This window comes from Aotus nancymaae, unplaced genomic scaffold, assembly GCF_030222135.1.
Source record: "Aotus nancymaae isolate 86718 unplaced genomic scaffold, 86718_ANA_hifiasm-v0.15.2.pri h1tg000051l, whole genome shotgun sequence".
Taxonomy (NCBI): domain Eukaryota; kingdom Metazoa; phylum Chordata; class Mammalia; order Primates; family Aotidae; genus Aotus; species Aotus nancymaae.
The window spans coordinates 23,234,231-23,257,245 of NW_026988465.1; the positions used below are offsets into that span (position 1 = coordinate 23,234,231).

At 45.5% G+C, this 23,015-nt stretch overlaps 1 protein-coding gene across 1 annotated transcript; it reads left to right on the forward strand.

Annotated features, from left to right (window-relative positions):
- Positions 1-1,152: 1,152 nt before the first annotated feature.
- On the forward strand, positions 1,153-21,424 carry BTN1A1 (butyrophilin subfamily 1 member A1). Its single transcript, XM_021667648.2, has 8 exons — positions 1,153-6,730; positions 10,964-11,098; positions 11,312-11,659; positions 15,197-15,478; positions 17,079-17,228; positions 18,673-18,693; positions 18,787-18,813; positions 19,226-21,424. The coding sequence occupies exons 2-8, from the start codon at positions 11,020-11,022 to the stop codon at positions 19,897-19,899; spliced, it is 1,581 nt and encodes a 526-aa protein (XP_021523323.2). The 5' UTR covers positions 1,153-6,730; positions 10,964-11,019; the 3' UTR covers positions 19,900-21,424.
- The last annotated feature ends 1,591 nt before the right edge of the window (positions 21,425-23,015 follow it).

Here is a 23,015-nt window from a genome sequence, read left to right on the forward strand (position 1 = left end):
CTCCAAAAAAAAAGAAAAAAAAATCTGTTTTATTTATTTATTTACTTATTTGAGACTTACTCAGTCACCCAGTCTGGAGTACAGTGGTGCCATCTCGGCTCACTGCCACCTTCACCTCCCAGGCTCAAATGATCCTCCTGCCTCAGCCTCCCAAGTAGCTGCAATTACAGGTGCACGCCACCACACCCAGCTACTTTTTGTATTTTTTGTAGAGACAAGGTCTCACTATGTTGCCCAGGCTCGTCTCAAACTCCTGAGCCCAAGTGATCCAAAATCACCTTGGCCTCCCAAAGTGCTGGAATTACAGACATGCACCACTACATCCAGCCCAGTTTTAATTTTTAAATGCTAAATGTTGATAGATATAACCCACATAAATAAAAACTCTCTGGGTTCTCAGTTATTTTCAAGAGTATAAGGAGGTCATGAGACCAAAACATCTGAGAATTGCTGCTCTAAGATAACCAAATCTATCCTGGGAGGAAAAAGCTAAAGTTTTAAAGTACTAATTATTTTCAAATTGTACTTTTAGACATGAAACATACTGCATGCGCGCGCACACACACACACGTAGGGAAATCAGTGAGAATCGTAGAGTCAGGACCTCTGAAAATCCCTTCCTCCATGAAAGCAATAAACACTGGCAAAAACTGCCAGAATCAACTTTGTAAGAACTCTGTAAATTAACCAAAGGCTTGCAGCAATCAGAGTGAATTTTATTCAAGAAAAATGGCTGAACTCGATAAGAACAGTGTTTTATAGGCATTTTAACATGTTCTATTACACCACCATCACCCCACCACAGCCCTGCAGTAGACTAGAAAGCAGCCCATGATCACAGTGAAAAATAACTCCTAGCAGTCACTGGAGGGAATAGAAAAGGGTTAGAGCTCCTTCAAAACCCTATTCCCAGAGAATTGTCATTACTAGACCTGCCTGGTAGTTCCTTGTGTAAGGGAGGGGAAAATCTGCTTCTCTCTACCGCTCAAGGTTATTTGGCTAGGCTGTGAATTAAATCTATCTAAAGCAGATTAACAGGAGAAAAACCATTTTAATTACATGTGTATGCACAAGAGTCCCTCAAATCTCAAAATATGAGACTCAAAGAAGGGCCGGGTGATTGAAGCTTATACAGCATCCTGAGCTACAGAAAGGAGGGGACAGGCTTCTGCAAAACGATGGAGACAAATTATGGGAAGGTGAGAGAAGAAAATGTATGGTGAGTAAAGTTTGTCTTGTTACAAATAAAAGTCCCTCAAGCAGCCAGGCGCAGTGGCTCACACCTGTAATCCCAGCACTTTGGGAGGATCCTGTCTCGATAAATAAATAACCAATACCTGAAGGGAAGTAACATCTCAATAGTGCCTGTCTAGAAAGCAAGGAGGGGCTCCTGAAAGAAGCTGCCTTATTCCTGACGTGACTCTTGAGAAAGCAGAGAAAGGGAAGACAGAAGAATCGCCAAAGGCCAGACCCCTTCCCACTTTATGGCACATTTCCCTCATTCCTACTCACCTCTCCTTATTCTCACTCCTGATTCTCCTCATTTTCCACATTGTATTTATTAGTTTGGAGGGATTTAAACATCAACTCCAATGGTTCAATTTTTTTGTTTCTTTATTTTGCAAACCCTTTCTCATAATACCTTGTGCTTATCTCCCTCCTTCTCTCAGAAAGAATCAAAACTTTCTGACCAGGTTGGACTTGGAGCCACTGTTTTTTGCTGCAGGAGGGAAGGATGAATTGGAGCACAGATGCACAGGCACAGAAGGCTCTGAGTGGTCTCTGACCCCCATATCGCTGTGTAATTAGGGGGAAAATACTTCCTCAGAGTTCCTCATTGACTTTTCGAGGTATTTGGTTTTAGCTCCCTTACTCTAAGATTGATTCTGTGCTCAGTGACTGTAGCATGCCTCGGACTTCCCAATTGGACAATATTTTTTCTTTCGGAAATAAAATGGGGGGAAGACAGAGAAAGGATGAATTTACTTCCTGGTCCATTTCACCATGTCAGGCAATTTGTCAGGAGTGTTCCAGCCTGGTGGGGATTTAAACCTTGGACATGTGCTTGGATTTATACCCTTATGATGATTTCCAATCAAAAGCCATCTAAATCTGTAAACCTAGAATCTAGAAAATGATTCTAGGTTTTTCAAAATTGAAAGGGACAATAAAACTTACACAAGCCAAATACAGCTGAGAGCAGTAGCTCACACCTGTAATCCCAACATTTTAGGAGGCAGAGGCAGGAGAATCACCTGAGTTCAGGAGTTTGAGACCAGCCTGGTCAACTTGGTGAAACCCTGTCTCTACTAAAAATACAAAAATTAGCCAGATGTGGTGGCACACACCTGTAATCCCAAGCTACTGGGGAGGCTGAGGCCGAAGAATCGCTTGAGCCCCAGAAGCGGAGGTTGCAGTGAGCAGAAATCGAGCCACTGCACTCCAGCCTGGGTGACAGAGAGAGACTCCATCTCAAACACAAACCTGAAAGAGAATGAGGGCTCTGATTGAGAAAGAAAAAAAGTAGGCCTGACAGGCATCAGCTGAGAGCAGGCCAGGCACTCCCAGCTAGGCTGTGTGTTTCCTACTGAAAAGAAGAAACTTCACAGAGCACTAGATATCAAACAAGGCTATTCTGTCACTGTGACTGAGTGGGGTTAAAACAAGGCCTCTCATAATCATGCCAGAGCACGGACAAAAACAAGAGCATCGTGCAAATCACAAAATGACCACACATCCCCCTCTCCTGGCTAAACAGAGTAACTGCTGCTGCTTTACCAATTACAACTTAAGCCCTCTCTGTTCTCCCACTGCCTAATAAAAAGTATTGGAATAGGGAGGGGCATCACTCATGTAATCCCAGCGCTTTGGGAGGCAGAGGCAGGAGGATCACTTGAACCCAGGAGATCGAGACCAGCATAGTGAGACCCTGTCTCTACCAAAAATTGAAAAATTAGCTGGGTTTGATGGTGCACACCTGTAATCCCAGTTACTGGGGAGGTTGAGGAGGGAGGATCGCTTGAGCATGGGAGGTGGAGGTTACAGTGACCTAAGATGGTGCTACTGTACTCCAGCCTGGGTGACAAAGTGAGTCCCTGCCTCAAAAACAAAAACACACACACAAAATTGTCTCCTGCTTCACGACATTCATCCAGAGCAATCCATTGCTTTCTTGAACATCTCCAAAATCACCTACCACAAGCTTAAATCCTACAACAAATTCCTCCCACATTTTCTCATCAGTGATGTGCTGCACCTTCCAGTTCCCCATGGTATGTGGAATCTGCCCATAGTGTGTGGAATCCAGACTGCTGCAATGAGTATCACTAAACCCACTTGGCTGGGCTCCAGGTGGCTCTGGCCAGTTAGCTTCAGCATGGCCACAGGCAGACCCCACCATAATCCTCCCAGTGCCACTCCACCCACCCCAAACTTGGCCCCAAGACTTTTCGTTCCCAGATACAGCAAAATTTCCTAGCATCTAAAGCCAAAAGGAACTTCCCACAGATTTCTAAGAACAAAAACTGAAACAAAAAGCATGTTCATGATTTACTGATAATGTTTCAGTAATCTTGGATTCACAGAAGGGGACAGTAGTTTCATTGTATGTCTCATGCACACATTCTGTCTTCCTTCCCACGTCTTTCACTAAAATGATAAATTTTTTTTTTCATTTTCTAGATAAATTCATAAAAGGACTTGAAAAAATCTGAGCTTTCTCCCCCTATTGTTCTACAAACAACAAACGTTTTGTAAACCCCTTCGTTACTGCCAAATGGAAAAGAGCACAATTATGTGCAGATCAGAGGCTCTTTACTTCTCCAGGGTTCAGAGCTCCCTCCTCCCAAGGGTTCAAGGGCTCAAGATATATGAAAATGAAAAATATCTGAGACCCTGTCTCTACCAAAAAAAGGAAAGTAGGGTGAAGTCAGGACAATAATGAATTCATAGACTATTCCTAAGATTTCTACGTCTTGTATTTTCACATTTGTCATGGCTTGTCCTCCTGAAGGAGAATGTACACCTGCTTTGGAAAGATCTACCCCACTAGGTAACAGGAAGAAAAACTAAGATGAACAGATATGGAAGGTAGCTCAGAGGCTGCAAGGGGATAAATTCTGGGCAAAGCTCAAACACTGGTCCACACAACCTTGATCCCTTCCCTGAACTCTTTCTTTCTTGCTCAATCCAACCCTTATTTATTGGCTCTCTTAAGTTCCCTGTCTACCCTCTTGTTCTAGGAATTCTCCATTTCAAAGGTACTTCCAAGAATATAATTCAGAGATGTCCACAGTCCACCAGATCTTGGCCTTTGCTTTCCCAGGGCAAACCCCTGCTCACTCCTCTTCCACACAGAAGTCCACCACCTTCATCTCCACACCAGCTCCAGTTCACTTCCTCTCCACCTTCACTTATGCAAACTGTTGTGCATAAACTATACACATTATAATTATAAAATTATAAAACTCCGTATGTATAATTTTAACATGGGCTTGGTAAATAGGGGAATTATGTCACTATAATGTTGAAGTGCCACTGGGTCATATCTGATTATTACTACCATATCAATAGTGTGAGCCCCTAAGAAAGAGCAGCTGACCACAAAGCTCACTAGCAAGCCACAGAAGAATATAGTATTGTACATGATGCCCATTCACACCAGTCCTTTGTCTTGGCTCAGTATGGCCACATGCAAAACAAGCCTAAGATCCTGAACCAGAACCATCCCTCAGAGGCATCTCCATAATTCATGCAAAGCTGGTAGCTGCCTCTTCACAGAAAGCTCCTGAATAAGGAGCAAGATAAAGAGCGATAGCTGGGTGGGTGCAGTGGCACGTGCTTGTATTCTCAGCTACTGGAGAGCTGAAGTGGGAAGTCCCTTGAGCCCAGGAGTTCGAGTCCAGCCTGGGCAACATAGCAAGACTCCCCCGCCCAACCCCACACCCCACAGCCCACCTCTCCCATCTCACGAAAGAAAGAAAAAGAAAAAAGAGCTGTAGACTGTAGATCTTGCCCTGTGGACCTGTGGACCAGAGCAACTAGCAGCGAGAATCCTGTTCCTATTCCAGACCTACTAAATCAAAATCTCTTTTTAAGTAAGACCCAAGTGCTGCTCTGAGAAGAATGAAGAGAGGGGATTGATAAATTATCTCATATGTTTGACTATGGAAACTGTGCTTACAGGCAATTAGAGGAGTGGGGAAAACCTGTGAGGGGAATAAGGAAAGTTAAACAAAGGAACAAAAATGAATCATTTCACCCCCTCCCTACGAAAAAAACAAGAGGTTGTACATGAAAATAAATGTAATCATATATGAAACTTGGGTCCATAGAATTATAATTACGTAACCACAGTATTGGAAACATGGAACAATATATTGTGATATATTACTACTGGTGGTATAAGAGAGCTAAGTCATAACTGATCATAATAGGGTACAGAAAAGTACTATGTAGAAATGGATATATAGAGAAACAGCAGCATAAATATGTTCTTGTCTCAATAAATATGTAGATAAGTGCCAGATAAAACAACTGAGCATTTAAAGAGGCTGTTTCTGGGGATTCGAGAGTAGTAGGTTGGAAGTGAGAAGCGGGACTGACATCTCTGGGTTTTTGTTTTTTGTTTTTTGTTTTGTATTTGTAGTAGAGACAAATGAAAGTGTCTTTTCTCAGTGATGAAAGTCAAGTAAGATGAGAATGAAAGTAACCATTGGATTTGACAAGAGGCTAACACTGATAAATTTGAACAGGTTATAGTGAAAAGCGGGGAGGGAAAACAAATACTGACATTTTATCATTAGGTTCCATATGAATCACATAATATTCCTTGGCCCAAATGATTTCATGTCTAAGAGGAAGACGTTTTTGTTTCGGTGGGCCTGGGAAGAGCAGGAAGTTCCTAAGAGCAGCACCACCTCACAAGGCCTCTCCAGGTAGGAGCATTCTAGGGACGTCCTGGAAGTTCTGTTCTCTAAACCTTGGATGATTCAGAGAGCCTCTCTTTGCCTTTCAGAGATCATTGTCTGAGCCTGATGACTTGGTTTCTGTCAAAATGACCCAGATGTTATCCAATCAGAATAGCATCTGTTATGCAATAGCTGAGCTGTAAGTACTTTCTTCTTTCCCCCAGCCGCTTTCTTTTCAGTCTGGCTCCCTTAGTTGCAAGTAAAAGCTCTTCTCCCCACCCCTCAAAAACAATCTCATGAAAATATAAAGGATGAGACAAAAGTCTTATTGAAATGGGCTGATAAAAGAAATAAGATGAGGAAGGGGAAATAGATTATAGATGATATGATCAGAAAGTTAAGCATGAAGGGGAAAATGGGACAGGAGCCTTTCAAACTAGGAAGGCTAAAAAATGGTGGGTCTGAATGAAGCCACAAGTTCTGTTTCAGTCTATATGCTGATGAGAAGGCAGGGAGTAAGAATTGGGAAAGCTCAGTTTAGGAGAGGAAGATAAACTTGGAAACAAAAGATGATAATAAACCCATCTGCTTCTGAAACTAGGGCTCAGATCAGGTGTGTGCCATGAGAAAGGGACCAAGTGTCACAGGATACACCTGGCCCACCTTCCAGGAAAGTCTACTTCCCTCGGAGGGGACAAAGGCTATTCAGAAGAAGCCCTAGAAGTGAGGTTACATCTGCTTCATGCAGTGTCTGGAAGACATTGCAGAAGGTGCAGCCCTTAGATGAGCTTTTGAGGGAAGAATAGAAGTTCATCATAAAGGTAAGAGGGAACAGGCTGGGCGCAGTGGCACACACTTGTAATCCCAGCAATTTGGGAGACCAAGGCCAGTGGATCACTTGAGGTCAGGAGTTCAAGACCAGCCTGGCCAACATGGAGAAACCCCGCCTCTATCAGAAATACAAAAATTAGCCAGGTGTGGTGGGGCATGCCTGTAGTCCCAGCTACTCGGGCGGCTGAGGCAGAAGAAACAGTTGAACCTGGGAGTCAGAGGTTGCAGTGAGCCAAGATCATGCCTGGGCAACAGAGCGAGACTCCCATCTCAAAAAAAAAAAAAAAAGTTAAGAGGGTACAGAATATTCTGGAAGAGGGAAGACAAGCTCTGCTATCTGGAGGCCTGAGAGGCATTGTGGGTGGAGGTAACCACACCCATTCCAGATTCAGCCTGTGGGTGGGCAGGCAGGGAAGGAGAAGGGGAAGGGAGAAAAGGCCCATGGAAGGAGGCGGGGAGACTGCCAGAGTATTTTCTTTCTTTTTTTTTTTTTTTTGAGATGGAGTTTCGCTCTTGTTACCCAGGCTGGAGTGCAATGGCGCGATCTCGGCTCACCGCAACCTCCGCCTCCTGGGTTCAGGCAATTCTCCTGCCTCAGCCTCCTGAGTAGCTGGGATTACAGGCACGCGCCACCATGTCCAGCTAATTTTTTGTATCTTTAGTAGAGACGGGGTTTCACCATATTGACCAGGATGGTCTCGATCTCTTGACCTCGTGATCCACCTGCCTCGGCCTCCCAAAGTGCTGGGATTACAGGCATGAGCCACCGCGCCTGGCCTTCAGAGTATTTTCTTGACCAGGGCAAGCTAGACCTATAGCATTTTCGTAACCAGGTTAAGGTGCCTAAACTGGATGCTGAAGTCACTAGGGAGACCTTGAAGGATTTTTAAGCAAAAAGCGGTATGATCAGATTTGCATTTGGGAAAGGTCATTCTCCTGGCTGTCTGGTGGGTAAACTGGAGCAATCGTGTTTTGTCTTAATCATAATTCCAACTCAAAGATAAATAACAAAACTGGGAAGAATGTTTGTTACAAATATAATACAGGGGTGTGTGTGTGTGTGTGTGTGTGTGTGTGTCTGTGTGTGTCTGACGGAGTCTTGGTCTTGCTCTGTCACCCCAGCTGCAGTGCAGTGGAGCAATCTTGGTTCACTGTAACCTCCCCTTCCCGGGTTGAAGAGATTCTCCTGCCTCAGCCTCCCGAGTAGCTGGGACAAGAGGCATGCGCCACCAAACCCAGCTAATTTTTTATTTTTAGTAAAGATGGGGTTTCACTGTGTTAGCCAGGATGGTCTCCATCTCCTGACCTTGTGATCCACTCTCTTCAGCCTCCCAAAGTGCTGGGATTACAGGCGTGAGCCATCATGCCTGGCCCAGGATTAATATTTTTCAGTTGTTAAAAGTTTATACAGATTGCTAAGAATAGCACCAGTACCAGTCTTGAAAACAACGGGCAACTGGCCTGAAAAGCTGATATCTAGAATGTATTAAATATTAAATGTCAAATTAACACATAAAAAATATCCAGGCTCGCTATCATATAAAGATATAAAAAAATAATTTGACTAACTTGACCCATCCCAATTGTAAAGATATGAAATGACAACTCTCATTGCTAACAGGGATTAGGTGAGGGCACTTCGTTTTTTTTTTTCTTTTTTGTCTTGCTCTGTTGCCAGGCTGGACTGCAGTGGCGCAATCTCAGCTCACTGCAACCTCCCTCTCCCAGTTTCAAACGATTCTCCTGCCTCAGCCTTCCAAGTAGCTGGGACTACAGGCGAGTGCCACCATGCTTAGCTCATTTTTTATTTTTAGTAGAGATGGGGTTTCACCATGCTGGCCAAGATAGTCTTGAACTCTTGACTTTATTGTCTGCCCGCCTTGGCCTCCCACAGTGCTGGGATTACAAGTGTGAGCCATTGAGGGTGTGATGGGTTCAACGTTTCAGGAAGGGACTTTAGAAATATGCTCATACGAGGCCAGGCACAGTGGCTCATGCCTGTAATCTCAGCACTTCGGGAGGCAAAGGCAGGCAGATCACTTGAGATCAGAGGTTTGAGACCAACCTGGCCAACGTGATGAAACCCCATCTCCACTAAAATACAAAAATTAGCTGGGCATGGTGGCACTTGCCCGTAGTCCCAGCTACTAAGGAGGCTGAGTCAGAAGGAGAATCCCTTGAAGCCAGGAGGCGGAGGTTGCAGTGAGCCAAGATCTCGCTGCTGCACTCCAGCCTGGGCAACAGAGTGAGACTCTCTCTCTCAAAAAAGAAGAAATATGCTCATCATTTGATCTGATGACTCTATTCGTGAAAAATTATCGAACAGCTTATCCAACTTGTAAATAAAGACTTATGTATAAAGTGTATTATTTATAATAGGAAAAAAAGCGGGGTGCAGTGGCTTACACTTGTAATGCCAGCACTGTGGGAGGCCGAGGCTGGCAGATCATGGGGTCACAAAATCAAGACCATCCTGGCCGACATGGTGAAACCCCCATCTCTACTAAAAATACAAAAATTAGTTGGGCGTGGTGGTGTGCACCTGTAGTCCCAGCTACTCGGGAGGCTGAGGCAGGAGAATCACTTGAACCTGGGAGGCAGAGGTTGCAGTGAGCCAAGATCGCACCAGTGCACTCCAGCCTGGTGACAGAGCAAGACTTTGTCTCAAAATTAATAAATAAAAATTAAAAAAATAAAATTCAAATATCCTACAACCATGGCAATTATATAACTATTAGCAATGTTTTTAGTTACACAAAAAGTCTAATTAATTATTTTTATGACATACATAAGCATAAAATAAACCTTGGAAGGAATACGGCAAAATGTGAATTGAGGCTATTATTAGTTGGTAGATTAGTGTGACTTCCATTTAACAAAAATATTTTTCTATATTTTTTAATGTTTCCTTAAAAATGAGAGGTAGGTTTAGTATAAAATAAGGAATTTTAGGCCTTGTGATGAGTTGCTTCAAGAGAAATAACTGTCAGGGAGGCAACTTTGGGGCCCTGTAAACAGAATTACACTTCATGAGCTAGCCCATTCACAGCCTACCCTTAAGACTGGCATTTAATGGAATTGTGCCAACAGACACATCACCTTCAGTGGACGCCCCAATAACAAATAGAGCTATAGCCAGAGGCTACTGCTACCTTGGCCCCTGGGCTTTCATTTTTCAACCCGCAGAAACAATAATAGAATAACAGTTTATCGTCTGCTGAGTTCCTACTATGTGCTAAGCACCTTACCTGCTTAATCTCATTTAAGCCACCCAACACCTCTTCAAGGAAGGTATGATCAATATAACCATTTTAGAGATCAAAGAACTGAGGCTTGGAGAAAGAAAATAACTGCCTGAAGCTCTCACATCTCATTTGTATGTTTCCTTACCTCTCTTCATTTTTTCTCTTCTTCCCCTTTCATTTAGTCTAGCTCATTGATTTCTGAGCTGAAGACCACAAATCCAGGTTCGCATCTCTCTGAAAAACTTTTCTTTCTCTCTTTTCTTTCTCAAAGTGAATATGCCAGGCCACCTAGAGGCAGGCTTTCCTGAGAGCACTTCCCCCTTCCTTTTCCTACTGGCTTTTAACTTTTGCCCCCGGGGCCACAGCCAGCTTTCTCACTTGGTAGCAGTGGCCTCTTGTGCCTTTTTCTGCGAGATCACCCAGGTCAGTATGTGTGGTTACTCTTCAGCTTCCTGAGCAAGTGAGCAGCCAGGAGGGCAGAGCATAGTTCTCTCCTTCCAGCTCCTTTCCCTTGGTCCTAGGCCCTCTACTCTTCAAGCCCTTTTGCTTGATTCAGCTCCTTCTCTTGCTCCACCTCTTCCCATCTTTTCTCCTTCTCCTCCAATTCATTTCCTTGGACTCCATTTCTCCTCTATCCCTTATCTTTATTATCATTGCCAAAAGCAAATACCAGATTATTGTATTTGAAAGAAGACTTTTTTTTAGCGCAGTGGTTTCAAGATTTGTTCATCTATATGCAGCCAACTAATGAGTGTGACGCCTCACAGCAACCTTCTCCTAAGGTGTTGGAGTTAGGGTGGTGGGTGGAAAGGTGATGACCACAGTGTAGACTGAAAATCCACACTAGGGATGGAGGCTGAGAGGAGGTTTCAGGTGCAGATGACCAGAACGCTCCCTGCCGGAAAGCACTGCAAGAGGACTTTGGAAAGCAGAAGGTTGCCAGGGCCAGTAGTTGTCTCCTGTGCATTCATCTCCTAGGCTGAAGCTCCTGAGGGGCTCACACCAGTTATCTTGCTGCCCCAGAAAGATCGGAGATGGCAGTTTTCCCAAACTGCGACTTCCCCAGATGTCTGCTCACCCTCATTCTCCTCCAGCTGCCCCAGCTGGATTCAGGTAGGTCTCTCTCTCTCTCTGGCCTGCATAATGGAAACATCTCTATAAATGTGAAATAAACAATCTCACTGCTGGCCTCCACTGGATCCAGACAAACTCAGCTGTCAAAGGAGTGAGAGAGCGCGGGGCATTGCGCTTTGGCGGGAACCTGGTCTGTGTTTGTCCGCAGCTCCTACCTGCACTTCCAGTCTGACTCCGCTCGTTTTTCGGCAGTTCCCTTTGACGTGATTGGACCCCTGCAGCCCATTCTGGCGGTGGTGGGTGAGGACGCCGAGCTGCCCTGTCGCCTGTCCCCAAACGCGAGCGCCGAGTCCCTGGAGGTGCGCTGGTTCCGGAGGAAGGTGTCGCCGGCCGTGCTGGTGCACAGGGATGGGCGCGAGCAGGAGGCCGAGCAGATGCCCGAGTACCGCGGGCGCGCCACGCTGGTCCGGGACGGCATCGCCGAGGGGCGCGTGGCCTTGAGGATCCGCAGCGTCAGGGTCTCCGACGACGGGGAGTACACATGCTTTTTCAGGGAGGATGGAAGCTACGAAGAAGCCCTGGTGCGTCTGAAGGTGGCTGGTGAGTAGAAGGGTTGCGACTTCCTCCCGCGACTCCCCTGCTGTGTATACTTTCGTGTAGATCAGTTACTTTGGAAACCATCAGATTCATTCTCAAAACCTCTTTTAGGTTGGTGTCGCCGGGGAGGGACAACTATCTGGGCCGGAGGCGCGGTGGGAGAAAGAATTTACCAAGATAGATAAAGACAGGCAGATTTACTTTTAAAAGTATGAAAATACTTCGCGAAGAGGCAAAGGGCAGGATCAGCAAAAGAGAAGCTGACTGCCAGAAAACAAAGGCTGGCTGGAGAATGTATAGAATGGTTTTTATGCTGTCCGTTGAAGAGCGCTTTGTGCAGTGCCTGTAAGGCAAAGGTTGCAGTGAGCTAACTTGCAGGTGTTTGGTAATAGCTGGACACAGGAAGGAGGACTGTGAGTTATTTGCACAGAAGGACTGTGTCCCGGACCATGAAGGAAAAGGACGACTTGTAGCTTATCCGCCTCACCACTTTGCTTTCTCCTGATTAGGACGCCACAGATAGAAGGTACTGCGGAGCCTACTGTAGGAGATCAGTGGGAAAGGGTTTTGAGTGGAACATGGAGAGAGCAGTGCAACGTCTTTATTGTAGAACTTTATTTCAATTATCTCCAGCCCTTTTTCTATAATAGGGTAAGCATTTCTTCATGAAATAACAATACATGGAAAAGCTATATAACATGCTTTTATACCCGTACGCCATAATTTACTTCATCGAGTCCCAGAATTGTACATTTAAATTATGAGTACTTTTCTTTTTTCTTTTTTTGAGATGAAGTTTTGTTCTTGTTGCCCAGGCTGGACTGCAATGGGACAATCTCGGCTCACCGCAACCTCTGCCTCCCAGGTTCAAGCGATTTTCCTGTCTCAGTCTCCCAAGTAGCTGGGATTACAGGCATGTGCTACCACGCCCAGCTAATTTTGTATTTTTAGTAGAGACGGATTTTCTCTATGTTGGTCAGGCAGGTCTTGAACTCTGGACCTCAGGTGATCTGCCTGCCTCGGCCTCCCAAAGTGCTGGGATTACAGGTATGAGCCACCATGCCCAGCCAAATCGTATTTTTCACCACTACACACTTTATGGCTCCGGTGAGCGTACCACACACTTTAAGGCTGCTTCATGGATTAGTTTCTAAGGACTGACATCCTAAGGTTAGAGAGCACGGTCCTTTGTCACATTCCTGATTCATACAGAAAAGATTCTGCTCTTGTTTTCTTTTTTGTTTGAAGCCAGAATTCAAAGGGATTGAAAATAATATGCTTTCAGGAGGAAAATATGCATTTAGGTCTGACTTTCTCACTTCCTAATGAATGACATCAAGCAAATGAGTTCTGAGTTTTACTGTAAACTGAGGAAGTTTTTATCTAAGATGATTTTTCAAGAATAAAATAGGCTGGGAGAAGTGGCTCATTCCTATAATCCCAGCGCTTTGGGAAGCAGAGGCAGAAGGATCTCTTGAGCCAAGAAGTTCAAGGTTACAGTGAGCTGATGGCTGCCACTGCACTCCAGCCAGGACAATAGAGCGAAACTCTGTCTTCACAACAGAAAATAAACGTGGGGTGTGGTGGCTCATGTGTGTAATCCTAGCATTTTGGGGTGGATCACTTGAGATCATGATATTCAAGACTGGGCAACATGGCAAAACCCCATCTCTAGTAAAAAATTAGCTGATTCATACCTGTAATTCCAACTACTCAGGGAAAATCACTTGAACCTGGGAGGTGGAGGTTGCAGTGAGCTGAGATTGCACCACTGCACTCCAGCCTGGGCAACAGAGTGAGACTCGCCTCAAAAAAAAAAAAAAGAAAAGAAAAGAAAAAGAAGAAGAATGAAATAAAATTAGACAACACATGAGAAATCCTGTAATCCCAACACTATGGGAGGCCAAGGCGAATGGATCACGAGGTCAGAAGATCGAGACCATCTTGGCCAACATGGTAAAACCCTGTCTCCAGTAAAAATACAAAAATTAGCTGGGTGTGGTGGCACATGCCTGTAGTCCCAGCTACTCGGGATAATGAGGCAGGAGAGTCACTTGAACCCGGGAGGCGGAGGTTGCAGTGAGCTGAGATCGCTTCACTGCACTCCAGCTTGGCGATAGAGTAAGACTCGGTCTCAAAAAAAAAACACATTATAGACTTATTAGATACTATACTGTGCCTTAAACGGATCTAAAACATATAATATACCAACATATTGCCTTTCATATATATATATATCATATATACATATTTTATATAATATTGATATACATAGGTATATATTCAGGTAAACATAAAATTTGAAAGATACTCGGATGAAATGTGGGTCCCTGCTTCACAATAGGGTCCCCCCTGTCGCAGCATCATGTATAATTCAAATTTCGACATTTTCTCTTTAGGGGAGAAGTATCTTAAAGGTAAAAACCTAGAGATTTGATGGCATAAAATTTGTCAACTTTTATGAGTGACAGACACCACTGAGAATCTGCTGAAAGTGGCAACTCCTTCCATGAAAAGAATGTACATTCTTATATATACACACATTCTTAGAATGTGGATTTCAACCCGTGGTTGTGGAAATGTCTTTAAGAACTCTTCTGGTCAGCTCAGTGTTTTCCTGTACCATGTGGAATTAGAGAACAAAGTAGGCTGAACACACAGGAAAAGCAGTATGTTTACTTACATTAGGCCACAGTTTTGTGAAAAAAGATGAAGTTGAGACCACTTAAGAGAATTTCTGAATCACCAATTTAAGCTTAAGGAAGCTTAAATTGTCAACTATAATCTCAGGGCAAAGAACTTCCAGTCCTCCTACTCAAGGATAGTCCTCTGTTCGTCCTTAAATACCCAGTCCTAGCTCTCCTCTTCCCCACCAAAGCTTTCTCATAATGCTTTCAACCACAGAGCTATTGGCCAGCTCTGGGACTCAGCCCAGACCACTAACCCGCCTCTGAGTTATTGGTCTTAGTGTTCTTGCTGGCTGGACAAGCACCCCCATGTCTGCCCACCAAACTGCTTTAAACATTTCAAAGTCTTGATCCCAACAAGGCATCCCTTTCTGATAAGGTATATGAAATTCCTTTTATTGGTACTTCAATTACCTTTAAAAAAAAATTTTTTTTTAGAAACAGCATCTCACTCTGTGACCCAGGCCAGAGTATAGTGTTGCCATCACAGGTAATTGCACCCTTGAACTGCTGAACTCAAGCAATCCTCCCACCTCAGCCTTCCAGGTAGCTAGGAATACAGGCATGAACCACCATGCCTGAATAGTTGGGGTCTCATTATGTTGCCCAGGCTGGTCTGGATCTTCCTGGACTCAAGCAATCCTGCCTCGGCCTCCCAAAGTGCTGACATTGCAGGCATAAACCACCGTGCCTGGTCTTCAGTTTCCTTGTGTATTGAAATATGGAGATGAGTTCCTTCCACTACCAGTCCACTTGTGACTCTCTCTCTCTTTCTCAAACTGTGTATCTCTACAGTTATAAGGCTCCCAAAAGGGGTCCACTGAAACATTAAGTTTAGATTCTTTCTCCATAGCTCTGGGCTCTGACCCTCACATCACTATGCAAGTTCAAGAGAATGGAGAAATCCAACTGGAGTGCACCTCGGTGGGATGGTACCCAGAGCCCCAGGTGCAGTGGAGAACTTCCAAGGGAGAAAAGTTTCCATCTACATCAGAGTCCAGGAATCCTGATGAAGAAGGTTTGTTCACTGTGGCTGCTTCAGTGATCATCAGAGACACTTCCGTGAAAAATGTGTCCTGCTACATCCAGAATCTCCTTCTCGGCCAGGAGAAGGAAGTAGAGGTATCCATACCAGGTTAGTGGAACCGATGCTGAACTCCTATGTTGACAAAGCTTCAGAGCCACACCACCTGGGACACCTGCCCAGATGTGGCTCATGGCAGAGTTGTCTACTTTCCCCACCTAAGATCTTGTCCACTGATTTGAGGGAGCCCCACCAACTTTATTAGAAATTCTTAGGCCGGGCATGGCGGCTCATGCTTGTAATACCAGCACTTTGGGAGGCCAAGGTAGGCAGATCATGAGGTCAGGAGTTTGAGACCAGCCTGACCAACATGGTGAAATCCCGTCTCTATTGAAAATACAAAAATTAGCCAGGCATGGTAGTGGGCGCCTGTAATCCCAGCTGCTTGGAGGTGCACTCCCAGCTGCTTGGAAGGCTGAGGTGAGAGAATTGCTTGAACCTGAAGGTGGAGGTTGCAGTGAGCCAAGATGGAACCACTGTACTCCAGCCTGGGCGACAGAGCGAGACACCATCTCAAAAAAGCCAGCCACGCGTGGTGGCTCACACCTGGAATCCAAGCACTTTGGAGGCCAAGGTAGGCGGATCACCTGAGGTCGGGAGTTCAAGACCAGCCTGACCAATATGGTAAAACCCTGTCTTTAAAAAAAAAAATTTTTTTAATAAAAATTCTGTAGATATAAACCTACCTGGATCTCATATACATTTGAGATTATTTATTTATTTATTTTTGAGACAGAGTCTTGCTATGTTGCCCAGGCTGGAGTGTAGCGGCAGAACGATCTCAGCTCATAGCAACTTCTGCTTCTCAGGTTCAAGCGATTCTCCTGCCTTAGCCTCCAGAGTAGCTGGGTGTACATCACCATGCCTAGCTAATTTTTTGTATTTTTAGCAAAGATGGGGTTTCACCATGTCCCTTAGGCTGGTCTTGAACTTCTGGACTCAAGCAATTCACCTGCCTCAGCCTCCCAAAGTGCTGGGATTATAGGCGTGAGCCACCAAGCCCAGCCAAATTTCATATTTTCCATTTTAGGAGATCTAAGTGAGAAGAGAAGCTTTGTCACTGGAGGCTTTCCTGATCCAGAGCCTTATCTTCTCAAATAAACAAGAAGACTAAGTTATTTTTCTACTTTTGCCATTTCCACCTATACCCACTTCTCCCTCCCATCCCATGCTAGAGCTCTGTCTAGGTTTCCAGGGTCCTCAGGGTAGCAAATCCTCTCATTATTCCCCAGATACTGTCTCTGGTTTAGGCAGGAAGCTTTCCTTATTCTTTGGTCAATGAGTCCCATTCTGTTACATACAGAGGCACATTTCTCCTTCCCTATTTACCTCCTTCATCCTCTTGGCTCCCATTCTGCACTGATAGTTAAGGAGGAATTTCCATAATGACATGAATTGGTCCATTATATTTATTATTTCACAGGTCCTGTCCCAAAATGACTCTTCATTTCTCTCTTTCTCTGCCATCTCTGGCTCAAAGTCATTTTTTTCCTGAAAAGTTTAGAGTGACACTGGAGTAACTATTTTTTGCTCTACAAGGGATGAGAGTGGTCCAGGCCATCCTCTCTTATGCCCTCCTTTGGAATCTGGAGAGAAGCTGGACTTGCTCAGAGTTTCTCAACTAATGTCGTCCTTGGGGATTTTGTTTTAGCTTCCTCCCTCCCAAGGCTGACTCCCTGGATAGTGGCTGTGGCTGTCATCCTGATGGTTCTAGGACTTCTCACCACTGGGTCCATATTTTTCACTTGGAGACTATACAAGGAAAGATCCAGAGAGAAGAAGAATGAATTCAGCTGTAAAGGTAAATCATAGTATCCACAAGGCCTACATGTCAGGAGTGTTTCAGAGGCAGGCTGGACCCAAGTCCTTTAGGAAGAGGCAGGCTGGACCCAAGTCCTTAGGACAGGAAGATATTTGAGGCTGGGCGTGGTGGCTCAAGCCTGTAATCCCAGCACTTTGGGAGTCCAAGGCGAGTGGATCACCTGAGGTCAGGAGTTCAAAATCAGCCTGGCCAACATGGCGAAACCCCATCTCTACTAAAAATACAATTAGCAGGGCATGGTCATGGGTGCCTGTAATCCCAGCTACTTGGGAGGCTGAGCTTGAACCCGGGAGGCGGACGTTGCAGTGAACCAAGATTGCACTATTGCACTCTAGCCTGGGTGACAGAGCAAGACTCTGTCTCAAACAACAACAAAAAAAGATAAAAAAGAAGATACTTGATTCTAGAATTCTGAAAATTAGAAGGAATCATAAGGCTCCTGAAGTCACTGATGCCCAATATGAAGAAGCACAGAGGGTTGGGGCATAGGCAGAGTCTAATCAAGATATCCGAGCTGATGTTTACTTGCTACCCACCCTCAGACCCTACTCCCACTTTTACCTCAGTTACCCAGCACCAATCTTATCTTTTATTTATTTATTTTTTTGAGACTGAGTTTCACACTGTCACCCGGCTGGAGTGCAGTGGCGCAATCTCAGCTCACTGCAACCTCCACCTCCCGGGATCAAGCGATTCTCCTACCTCAGCCTCCCACGTAGCTGGGATTACAGGCACCCACCACAACGCCCGGATAATTTTTTGTATTTTTAGTAGAGACAGGGTTTCACTATGTTCGCCAGGCTGGTCTCAAACTCCTAACTTTGTGGTCTGCCCACCTCGGCCTCCCAAAGTGCTGGGATTACAGGCGTGAGCCACCGCACCCCGCTACCAATCTTATTAAAGATCTGAAGCCGAGCACAGTGGCTTATGCCTGTAATCCCAGCACTTTGGGAGGCCAAGGTAGGTGGATCACATGAGGTCAGGAGTTCGAGATTAGACTGGACAACATAGTGAAACCCCGTATCTACTAAAAATACAAAAAAATGAGCCAGGATGGTGGTGCGCACCTGTAGTCCATCTACTCAGGAGGCTGAGGCAGAATAATTGTTTGAATCTGGGAGGCAGAGGTTACAGTGAGCCAAGATTGTGCCACTGCACTCCAGACTGGGTGACAGAGAGAGATTCCATCTCAAAAAAAAAAAAAAAGAAAAAAAAGATCTGATCCCAAGCCAGTTCCAGTATGTAGGAACTTCCTGCATCATTCTTCGAAAACAAAGCAAAACAAAATCCTTGTTCTTGATTTATTGGCAATGTTTCAGTATTAATTAAACAGGTCCTCCTTTGTGTGTTTCCCACACAAGTTTTGTCCCCTCCTTTGTGTCCACTATGGAAAACCACTGAGACATTTTCGTTTGTTTTCCAGAGAAACTTCTGGAAGATCTCAGTAAGTTCTGTCTTCTTGTCGTTATTTAGCCCACAGAGTTTTCTCTCTCTCATTATACAAACTGTCAGTGACTATCTTTCTCTTTTGTTGCAGAATGGAAAAAGGCTACATTGCATGCAGGTCAGTGGCTCTGAACTTCTGGGGCTCTATCCCCTAGGAATTCAAAGTGCTATGATACTTGCCAATGAAAACACTAACACAGTTTAGTGATGAGGACAGGAAGGGAAACGGTGATGACAAATGGCCTCAACAGTTTCCGTGAGTCACGTAGAGAACCCTCAGAAGATGGCCAGGAGACAATTCTGGCAGGGTCCCATTAGGCTCTAGGCACAATCAGCCCTTACATCACCCTCTGGCTGCTGGTAAGGGGGCATCCTGTGGTGAGTGGAGACTCCTGAGCAGACCAAACATGCCCCCACCTCCAGAAGTCCTGTCAGCTCCTACAACAGTGCTCTGTTTCTTGGGAAAGGAAAGATAGTCCTGTAATCTGTAACATTCACTGACGTCAGACCTGCTGTTTCTCTCTCTGCAGTTGATGTGACTCTGGACCCAGACACAGCCCATCCCCACCTCTTTATTTATGAGGATTCGAAATCTGTTCGACTGGAAGATTCACATCAGAAACTGCCTGAGAAACCAGAGAGATTTGACTCTTGGCCCTGTGTGTTGGGCCGTGAGGCCTTCACCTCGGGAAGGCATTACTGGGAGGTGGAGGTGGGAGACAGGACTGACTGGGCCATCGGCGTGTGCAGGGAGAACGTGATGAAGAAAGGGTTCGACCCCATGACTCCTGAGAATGGGTTCTGGGCTGTGGAGTTGTATGGAAGTGGATACTGGGCCCTCACCCCTCTCCGGACCCCTCTGCCATTGCCAGGCTCCCCCCGCCGGGTTGGGATTTTCCTGGACTATGAATCAGGAGACGTCTCCTTCTACAGTATGAATGATGGCTCTCATATCTACACTTTCGACAACGTCTCTTTCTCTGGCCCGCTCCGGCCCTTCTTTTGCCTGTGGTCCTGTGGTAAAAAGCCCCTGACGATCTGCCCAGTTGCTGATGGGCCTGAAGGGGTCACAGTCATTGCTAATGCCCCAGACCTTTCTAAGGAGATCCTGTTGTCCCCTATCGGGGAGGATTCTACCTCCGGGGATGCAGACACTCTCCATTCTAAGCTCATCCCTACCCAGCCCAGCCAAGGGACATCTTAAAAAAAATCCCAGGTCGGCCGGGCGTGGTGGCTCACGCCTGTAATCCCAGCACTTTGGGAGGCCAAGGCGGGTGGATCACGAGGTCAAGAGATTGAGACCATCCTGGTCAACATGGTGAAACCCCATCTCTACTAAAAATACAAAAAATTAGCTGGACATGGTGGTGCGTGCCTGTAATCCCAGCTACTCAGGAGGCTGAGGCAGGAGAATTGCCTGAACCCAGGAGGCGGAGGTTGCGGTGAGCCGAGATCGTGCCATTGCACTCCAGCCTGGGTAACAAGAGCGAAACTCCGTCTAAAAAAAAAAAAATCCCAGCTCATCTGTTTTCCTTTGCTCTAACCTCTCTCCTCCGTAGTCTTCTGAAGCTTCACCTTCCAGCTTCACCCAGCCTGTTTCTTCCTGTTGGGTGGCGGTTAATTAATTCTGTGAAGGTTGCCTTGCTGCTGCTAGAGAAGATGAGGATTGCACCTTCCTAATCTGTTTCTGTACCAATATTTGGGGGATGGAGGGGTGACTCAAAGTGCTTCTGGTGTTCTCCTCATCCCTGAAGGCTAGAACCTATAGTAAACTGCTTGGAGCAAACTCAAAGGACAGCTGAGGGATCGAGATGGGGTCAGGTTAGCTTGGGGTTGTGGTTGAAATGTCTTGGTATCCAGGATAAGGATATGTGGAAAAACAGGCTTTAGGCAAGTGGAAAACCCAAAATGTGCAGCAGAAGGACAGTCTCAGGCTAAAGTCCCGTAAAGGACCTTGGAGGAAACATGAGGATGCAGGGAAGTGATGTACATGATGAACACCCAGTCATGGAGTTTTTACAGCCTACATCTCAAATTTTCTAAGCCATATCCTATAGGATAGAGGAGACTGGCTCCACTTCTATGGGTGCTAAGCTGTGGAAAACGGGGATCAGAGAGGAACTGAGATGAGCAGGGATGAAGGGTCAGGCAGAAAGTGTGATAGACGAATTTTTGACAAAACTCAAAAGTTGTTTGCACAGTTGTCCCTTGTGTCCTTTTCCTTTCTCTGCACCCTCCTGTTGCTCCCTTGCCTGGAGGTCATTCCACCCTCAGTTTGTTGACTCCACAAGTTTCCAGTTGCCTTCTTCTTTTTGATATCGATCTCTCCATTTCAAAGGCATTCCTAGGAATCATTCTTCAGTGATACCACCACTTGATCAGGCACCATTTCAACCTTACGCCACCTCAGCCTTCATCCCAATGCCCGAACCCCTTACACACACGTTCGGTTAGCTTCAACCACCTCCATTTCTACACTATGCCACCTTTCACCCCACCTGGCTTTCCTACATGCTGCCTTTCCTCGGGGTCCCCTGAATGCTACCATCATTGTGCTCAGCACAACTGGACTGATTGCACCTCTGTATTTGCCCCTGAGCATGTTCCTATATGCATGTGGCTTATCTTGCCAGTGGACTCCAGGCTCACACCTTCCATTTCCATCGTATTCTCCAGGCTCCAGGGTAGATATTGCTCATGGTCTTTATCTAATAAATAAGTCTGTCTGATTGCTGAAAGCTGCGTTTGCACCTTTTTTTATCCCAACTGAAACAACATAAAACATAGGGAAAGAAACCGACATGGGAATGCAGCTGTCCAAAGCTTTTGCCATTGACTGTGGTCTAAGACCCAAATCTAGGCCTGACAGCAGTGGGCTCACCAGGGCAGGTGCTCATGGGAGCTGATGCCTCATAAGGGACCAACTACTTACCGAAAGGCCACAGTGCCAATGGCTGCCTACCCTGTGCCCTTGTTTGAGCGGTGACCCCATTTCTACTACTATAAAGGTAACCTGGCCGATGGTGCAGGTAAGTGAAGCCACCTCTTTAAATTAACAGTACTTTTCCAAGAGGAGAAAGTATATGGGACGTCTTTAACAGTAATGCCTTATAATTAAAAAAAAAAGTGGGCCGGGCGCGGTGGCTCACGCCTGTAATCCCAGCACTTTGGGAGGCCAAGGCGGGTGGATCACGAGGTCAAGAGATTGAGACCATCCTGGTCAACATGGTGAAACCCCGTCTACTAAAAATACAAAAAAAAAAAAAAAAAAAAAAATTAGCTGGGCACAGTGGTGCATGCCTGCAATCCCAGCTACTCAGGAGGCTGAGTCAGGAGAATTGCCTGAACCCAGGAGGCGGAGGTTGCGCTTAGCCGAGATCGCGCCATTGCACTCCATCCTGGGTAACAAGAGCGAAACTCTGTCTCAAAAAAAAAAAAAGAAAAGAAAAAAATGGGGTGGGGGATCTTTGGAAATCATTTGATATGGTCTGTGTCCCCACCCAAATCCCATATTCAGTTGTAATCCCTAATGCTGGAGGTGCAGCCTGGTGGGAGGTAATTAGATCATAGGGGCAGTTTCTCATGAATGGTTTCGCATCATCCCCTCCGTGCTATTTTTTATTTTTTTGGAGATGGGAGATGGAGTCTGGCTCTACCACCCAAGCTGGAGTGCAGTGAGTGGTGCAAACTCGGCTCCCTGCAACCTCCACCTCCCAGGTTCAAGCGATTCTCCTCCTTCATCCTCCTGAGTAGCTAGGACTACAGGCATGAGCCACCACGCCGGGCGAATTTCTTTTCTACTTTTAATAGAGACCGGGTTTCACCTCCTTAGCCAGGCTGGTCTTGAACTCCTAAGCTCAGGTGATCTGCCCCCCTCGGCCTCCCAAAGTGTTGGGATTATAGGTGTGAGCCACCGCGCCCAGCCAGTGCTATTTTTGTTATAGTGAATGAGTGAGTAATTATGAGATCTGATTGTTTAACAAAGTGTTTAGCACATCCCCCAGCTGCTGTCTTCCACCATGGCACACAAGACGTGCCTGCCTATTTTTCTCATGATTAAGCTAAAAAGTAAGTTTTCTACCTACCTGCAACCCCGACAGAGACTTATGAAAAAGGGAGAACTAATCCTTCTCTCTTAGGTAAAAGTTCTGAACACCAGACAGGTCTCTTATCATCACATTTACTATAATTTCAGCAAAATGTGAACCACAATTACTCCATTACCCACTTTTTGTCATTGTTCCTCTCAGGCCCCACATCCATTTATGTTTTCATTCTGGTTTTAGTGTCTTCCTACTGACTTAGGGTTTAATACTCATG